This window comes from Photinus pyralis, unplaced genomic scaffold (genome assembly GCF_008802855.1).
Source record: "Photinus pyralis isolate 1611_PpyrPB1 unplaced genomic scaffold, Ppyr1.3 Ppyr1.4_LG2, whole genome shotgun sequence".
Lineage (NCBI taxonomy): Eukaryota > Metazoa > Arthropoda > Insecta > Coleoptera > Lampyridae > Photinus > Photinus pyralis.
In genome coordinates, this window is record NW_022170403.1 from 15,015,063 (window position 1) to 15,022,815 (window position 7,753).

Here is a 7,753-nt window from a genome sequence, read left to right on the forward strand (position 1 = left end):
ATTAAAAACTAAACATTAATAGATGTAGATATAGCATAAGAGAACTTGCTCTATGATTTAGATTAGTGTAGTTGAAGAATTTGACTGCTTTGATAAAATTACATGTAAATTAGTGCTAGTTAGCCATTACGTGACGTTCAAATAGAACAGGATTAAATTGTACCATTTCTTTACCATTTTGTTATTTACATATAAGTAAATTGTTACAGAAGAAATATGTCCACTAATATTGTAACCTCACACTTGGAGACTGATGTAACGGCAGAGGGCAAAGAAGGTCCCATTTCCAAATCAACTTACAAATGGAAACTCGTATGGTCACACGTATTCATTATGGTATTCATATATGCTGGTGGGTTATATGGATTGTATCTATTTCTTTTTTATTGTTCATGGAAAACGTGCCTCTGGAGTAAGTGATAATTTATCTTTTAGTATAGTATCGAAACGTTAAGCGTAAACCGTACGGTAATGTTTTATATTTTTATGTCATATGCAGATGACTAAAAGAGAAGGTAATGATAATCATCATAATTAAGTTATCCATAGGTAAAGGTATCTATAGATATTTTACTTGTCAAACATTTTCAAAAATGTGTGCGAAATGGCAGACAAAGCTCGTAATTTACCTATTACCCGCAAATGTTCTAGCGAGAGCTGCGAAAGCAAACGAAGCAATCGCACCAAAGAAATCGAAATCCTGTATTTCATGTTCGTACATATTCATTATTTCATATTTGTGGGATTTACAAGAATAACGCCCGTTGCTATGTATAATTGGGTCGTCATGGTGGAGTGTATTATTTGCCCATTACGGTTATTAAGAGTGAATATTGAATAGTAATGATCAAGTATGACATAAAACGTTGAAGGCACCACGGGTGTTATGAACACAACACCCACGGTCAACGTGATCAATTACGTGTAATGTGAACATTGCACTATCCTCATTTGCATTTTAAAAACATTGTAATCAATTAAAGGACACTTTATGGACACAGAAAAAATTAATCAAAAGTATGAAATATTTTATTTTTTGGATCTTTGTAATTCCGTGGGACAATCGATTTTTTTTTGTAACTTTTGAATACTCTTTGATCCAGTTAACTGCATCTTCCTCGCAAAATTCTGGTCTAAATTTGGTTCCCAGTTCTACATTTTTCTTTCCGTCTCACACTTGTACCATTTGTGTCCTCACACATGGCAAATTAAAAATGACTAATTCGAAAGTAAATACTAGCAAAGCTGTTAGAGGATCGGATCAAGTGATCAACGAGATAACGATCCACGGGTAATACGTTTAATAAACCTTAAGTATACGTTACATACATAATACTAACTGGGATAGACTTAGACTACCGACGTACGCTACTCGCACCCTACTGAGTTCGATAAGTGTCAGTCGCGAACTCACTACACTAACATAGTTCGAAACTTTAAACGAGATTTAACATCACCGTACACTCCCGGTGGCGAGGTCCTGGCAATGGTTTCGTAAAAATGTCAGCCACCATGTCACGCGACGCGAGGTGTTCGACCTTGAACGTTCCATTCTGCATCGCTTCTTTGATAAAATGGTAGCTAATGTCGATGTGTTTCGTCCGAGCGTGAAACATCGGGTTCTTCGACAGCTTGATGGCTCCCATGTTGCCTTCGTACACAACGATTTGAAGTAGGATGCAGCCTTGGCAGCCACTGACATTCCCATGTACTCCGCCTCAGTCGAGGATAGGGCCACGGTCCTCTGCTTTCTTGATTCCCATGCTATCGGGGTTCGACCCATCATAAAAACATATCCTGAGTATGACTTCCTGTCGATGTGACAATTTCCCCAGTCAGCATCAACGTATCCAACCAATGGAGAAGTTTCCCTTCGGAACTGTAGTCCTAGGTCTCTCGTTCCCTTCAGGTATCTCAATACCCTTTTAGCGGCGATCCAATGATTTTGCCCATAGCAGTTGCTAAATTGTCCTAGGTAACTGACGGCATAAGATATGTCCGGCCTGGTACAAGTTGAAAGGTAGGTAAGCGCCCCTAATAGCTCTCGGAACGGAATTTTCTGATCGGGGTCCAGCTTGGTACCCAAATCCAATGGCGTACAAACCGTATTTGCCTCGATCATTCCAAATCGATTCAGAAGTTCGTTGATGTATCCAGTCTGCTTAGCGTGAAAACCTTCCGCGCCTCTCGAAAATTCGATTCCTACGCAATACTTGATTGGCCCCAGATCTTTCGTCTCAAACTTCTCGGATAGATGCGAAGCCAGTCCTCTAATGATACAGCTATTCTTCGACGCAACGATTATATCGTCAACATAAACGGCGATTAGCGTAAGCTCCTCTCCTGAGCCTATGCTGTACAGGCACGGATCTGCCTTGGTTGGATTGGCTCCAAAATTCTTCAATACCTCGTCAAGCTTAGCGTGCCAGCTTCTTCCCGCTTGACGCAATCCATATAACGACTTACGAAGTTTGCAGATCATGTCGCCCCGTTTCAGCAATTGCAGCATTTTTCTCGCCTTGACATGTAATTCGCCCCGCTCGTCCCGTATGATGATCTTCGAGATTTCTTCTAAATGTCTCGAAGGGTTCATCATGATTTCCTCCTGCAATTCACCGTTGAGGTAAGCACATGTAATGTCGAATTGCCTAACCTCCATGTTTAATTGCGTAGCTAAGGACATCAGTATCCTTACCGTTCCTATCCTTGCCACTGGAGCGAAAGTCTCTTTGAAATGAGTTCCCGGTCGTTGGCCAAATTCCTGCGCAACTAACCTCGCTGTCCTCCTAAGCAGTGTTCCATCCGAAGAATACTTATTCCGCAGAACTATTCTGCTTCCGATTACTTCCTGATTTGGTGGACGCTCTACGAGCTCCCAAGTATTATTGATTTCATCTCGTCGGCCATTGCTTGGAACCATTCTTCTCTTTCTGAGAATTAAGTGCCTCCTTCATCGGACTCTCGGAGATGTTGGCCTCCTCAGGTTCGTCTGGACACTCAGCGGCTCCGAGTACTTCCATTGGTGCAAGTACTTGCCTATACTCCTTCTTAGGTCTTCCCCTCGATCCAGTTCTAACAATACTTGGTCTTCCCGGGAGATTCCTAACCCGTGATCTGATTCCAGCTGCGTCTTCTTCAACATTGCCTTCAAGATCGCTGGCTTTCCCGATTTCCACCTCTATGAATTGAGCAGGTAAATCGTCGTCGGATGATTCCCCTCTGATGAGATCGTTTGCAGTAACGTCGACGTTCTCGTCGCTGACAACCTCAGCTTCCTCGAAAAATTTGACGTCGCGCGTAATCTCAACCTTCCTCTCATCTGGGATCCAAACGCGGTACCCTTTACATTCTTCAGAGTAACCCAAAAAATTCTATCCTTCGTGCGTGACTCGAATTTTCCTCTTCTTGGATCGCGGTTTAAACACAATACCTTGCAACCGAATTGGCGAAAAAACTGACGTCCGGCTTCCTTTTAGTCCACATTTCATACGGAGTTTTACCTCCTAGACTCTTTGACGGGCATCTGTTTCGAATATAATTCGCGGTATTGACGGCTTCCGCCTAAAATTGCGGGGGCAGTCCCGACTGGATTAACAAGCAACGTGCAGTATCGAGTATCGTCCTATTCTTCCATTCGGCGATCCCGTTCTGTTCAGGATTATAAGGAAACGCCGAGAAATTCCCGATTCGGGTAAAAATTTGTCGAAAACGCCGCTGGTATATTCGGTTCCATTATCGGTTTGAAAATATTTCACCTTACGGTTTTGTTTATTTTCAAACGAAATGAGTACCTCCTTCGTGACCTCATACACTTCACAGACAAACCAAGTTAATTTAGTGAACACTAGCCATCCAGTAGAAGGACACGTGCAAATAGCGTGATTGCAAAATTCATTACGGATTGCTGTTATCGGGCAGCAAATCACGAAATCGGATAGGATATGTAAAAACGTTCACTGCTTCCATATCCTACACGCGTTCGTGCAACCGATCACTATTTTGTATAGAGAACGGAAATTTGCCCTCGAGCCGGAGGCCCTCGGGTTCAACACCGTTAACTTGGGGGTTGTTAGTTAACAACGCCCTTGATACCTTGATAACTATAATGGAGATTTTATTGGTACCAGTGTCAGATAGGTCATTAACGATCCTCGAGATCGTTTATATTTTTGTCCGTCTGTCCGTGTGCACGAGAACTTTGTTTAGAAACGTCGAATTGCTTTGAAAATAGGTATCCATGGTCTTAAGGATATAAGAAAGGTCGCTATTGTTTTTCAGCTACGTAGACTAACGGGTCAAAAACTTACAGCCCAAAAACTTCCCGAACCTCCAAAAGAGCGTATCTCGAGAGAGATATCTTTTATAATTCTTGTTACAAAGGACATATGGTCAGTAAATATTCGTTAAACCTCAAGCAACTATGCAGATGCAAAAAAATATTGCCCTAGCGCATTCCAACTTTTGTATTTGCGCAATCCATTTTTTTATTTGTTAAGATATTTAAATGAAATTTTATATGTAGGTACCTCGAGTAAAGGTAAAACTAACGCCAAATCAAAAAGCTGTTTTGCGCATGTGCAATCCTGTTTTTTGTTTGTTAAGATATTTGACCCAGATTTTGTACGTAGGCACGTCGAATGAAAGTAAAACTGATGCCGATTTTGTTGATAGTCTTTTAGAGCGTGGTACTTGACATGAGAAATATTCGACATTTACTACGCTTAACATATGCGAGTGCCATGGCATGAGCAAGTTCTCTAATTTGTACAACCATGTTTTAGCCTACATATATGGAACCATATCCCTTCAAGGTGTTACAGCAGGAACACATCGATTGTGGTCGCATAGATCGTATAAAGCAAAGTTGCCATTAAGGATAATTTTAATGATCTGTCAATCGATCGCATTCCAAGGTCACATTTACAGTTGGGCAAGAAATCATAGAGCACATCATAAATTCTCAGATACGGATGCCGATCCTCACAACGCGAAGCGTGGTTTCTTTTTTTCTCACGTTGGATGGCTGCTGGTCGTCAAACATGAAGATTTTATAAACAAAAGAAAGACAATATTTGTGGATGATTTAGAGTCGGACGCAGTTGTTCAATTCCAAAGAAAGTAGGTGGATAATTCTAACTGGTCTATATCAAAATGCCCAAAGAACATAACACTCAATTTGATATAAACCCTAACTTAGTGTTTTAAGCTTCACACGTAACATGACCACAATACCCACTTTTCGATGACACCAACACAAAATTTTAAGGGTGACCACCACACTCAACTATAACTCTCGCCAGGATAGATTGCCGGTCACAGCACACCTTCTGTCGATTTACAATCTATGTTTTTCTTAAGATGCGAGCGACTTCCGGAATAGGATCGTGCCAATGTTGAACGAAAAGTCTTTTTGTTCAACATTGACACGATACTACCCCGGAAGTTGCTCACACGTTTGGAAAAACATGGATTGTAGATCGGGATCAAGTGTTCTATGACCGGCAATCTTTCCTGGCGAGAGGTTTAAATAGTACATTATATATCAAGGTAGAGAAGTACAGTATTATTGCCTGAGCACCAAGATTACATCTCGAGGCGCTTGCGTGGTATATATACTATTTTTTTCACTACTAGCACTTGAAGTCCTCTAAATTAACATATTATATTGATAAGAAAGTGAACAGTTGAACAGAATTTTGTGTTTATTAATTTAACATGTGAATCAAGTACGTGGAAGTAAAAGTCAAACAGGCCGTATTTTGTTCTGTCATTGAGATATTTTCAAAGAGTAATTTCGTTCGAATTTTTTCAAAATGTGATAATTTTAGGTATGTAATTCCTCTGAAAATGACGGATGGTGGCAATTATTCATTTTAGAGAACTTGTCTAAACGTTTATTGAGCGAAATTTGGGGTTGTGTTTTCTAAAAGTGACAGCGTGACAGTTCTCATTATTGACTACTAGTTAATAATGTACACATTATTAACCACTTTGAACAAATGCCTACTTTACAAGTGGAAAAAAGGTTAATAATCATGTCATCAGACGCTAGTAGTGAAAAAAAATTATTACTACCCATTAGTTACTAGTATTTTTTGTTGTATGAAAATAATAGGTATGCAAATATTGATCATTCGTTGAAGAGCGATGTATTATTAGTCCTTTTTAACTGAAGGCATTGCGGCTGGATGCACCGCACCGCTTAATCCGATGGCATTTCGTCACAAGGACGAATGTTACACCCATTTTACCCATTTGACTCGACTACATCCAATTTTCTAGATCTTCTATTTTTTCAAATGAGGGGTACGTTTTAGATATTTTATTTTATTTAAAACAAGCGATTCCTTGCACGTTTAAAATTTCGCGATCTATAGCCCTTCCCAGGCATCCTATGTACCTACTATTTTTATCACCATCCAATTAACAACTAACTAGATTACCGCATTTTATTTGGAAAAAATATCCTAAATACGTCCAGTTAGGACAGACGTCTTTGGGTGTAGTGCTTAGTATGCCTGTTATGGTTATGTTTATTGGGTGTTGTGACCAGATCTCATTCAAACTAAAGAGTGACTCGCAACCCCTATTGAACCGTGCGCAGAAATAATTCAATAAGTTTAATGCACAACCTGTTTTCCTTACAGGCACTATTTCTTTTTGGTCATCCTTCTATGTTACATAATACCGACTATTGTACCTTGGTATTTCTGGAACGAATCGCTTTCTATATCATGGTACACAGCAGCGATGTTCAGACACTGCGTTTCCCTAAACGCCATATACTGTGTGAATAGCATTGCACATCTGTTTGGTACAAAACCGTACGACAAGTAAGTGCCACACTTATAGTGAATAGTGAAGGAGATACAATTATAATTAATTATGTTTAAGGAAAATAGGTGCTGTTGAAAATTCCCTTATATCAGTGGTCACGAATGGAGAAGGATGGCATAATTACCATCACGTATTTCCGTGGGATTATAAAACATCCGAGTTCGGAAATTCTCGCCTCAACCAAACTACAATGTTTATCAACTTTTTTGCGAAAATTGGATGGGCTTACGATCTAAAAACGGTGGCGAAGGAACTAATTGAAAGAAAAGCAATACGGAGCGGCGATGGATCTAAATTTAATTTTGAGAATCAACACAATAGTAAGGCTGTTTGGGGCTGGGGAGATTCCGAAATGAAAACCGAAGACATTGAGGAAGTAAAAAAGTACAATAAATTAATAGAGTTTTAACACTATCTTATCATTTATTATTTTTCTTTGTTTTTAATTTTAGTTATAACTGTTAAATAATGTTTGTTCGCTAAATTACCAAAAGTAAAAGGTCTTTCTGTAAATTCATGCGGCACTCGAGAAAAATTCGCGCTAAGAACAACGGAGTAGTATTTCCATATTTCCCTACGTATGTAATACCACAGATCACGGTATATCTGTGGTAATACGATACCTCATGAATTTACAAAACGGTTAACTACACTAACAAACAAAAGTGTTTTTTTTTAAATCCTCCTTACTAATAACTAAAACATCACAGTCCCTGACGATTCTTCTGCACATACCATAAGAGGACCGAGGGCCTTAATGCAGCTATATCGTTTCATTTCCAATTTCGTTGGTTTTGCATTTAGTTATGAAGAAGGTTAACAATTTTTTAAAACTGTTTTCATTCTATCAAAATTCCTTAAGAAAATTGTTTAGGAAAATATCATCACTAGCGCCGGATTTTTTAGCTAAACCATA

General features: G+C 39.4%; 1 protein-coding gene across 1 annotated transcript; it reads left to right on the forward strand.

Moving 5' to 3' along the window:
* The first annotated feature begins 4 nt into the window (after positions 1–4).
* On the forward strand, positions 5–7,497 carry LOC116162946 (acyl-CoA Delta(11) desaturase-like). The gene is made up of 5 exons (XM_031476723.1): positions 5–159; positions 210–412; positions 4,782–5,118; positions 6,648–6,833; positions 6,895–7,497. The coding sequence occupies exons 2-5, from the start codon at positions 217–219 to the stop codon at positions 7,244–7,246; spliced, it is 1,071 nt and encodes a 356-aa protein (XP_031332583.1). The 5' UTR covers positions 5–159; positions 210–216; the 3' UTR covers positions 7,247–7,497.
* Positions 7,498–7,753: the final 256 nt, after the last annotated feature.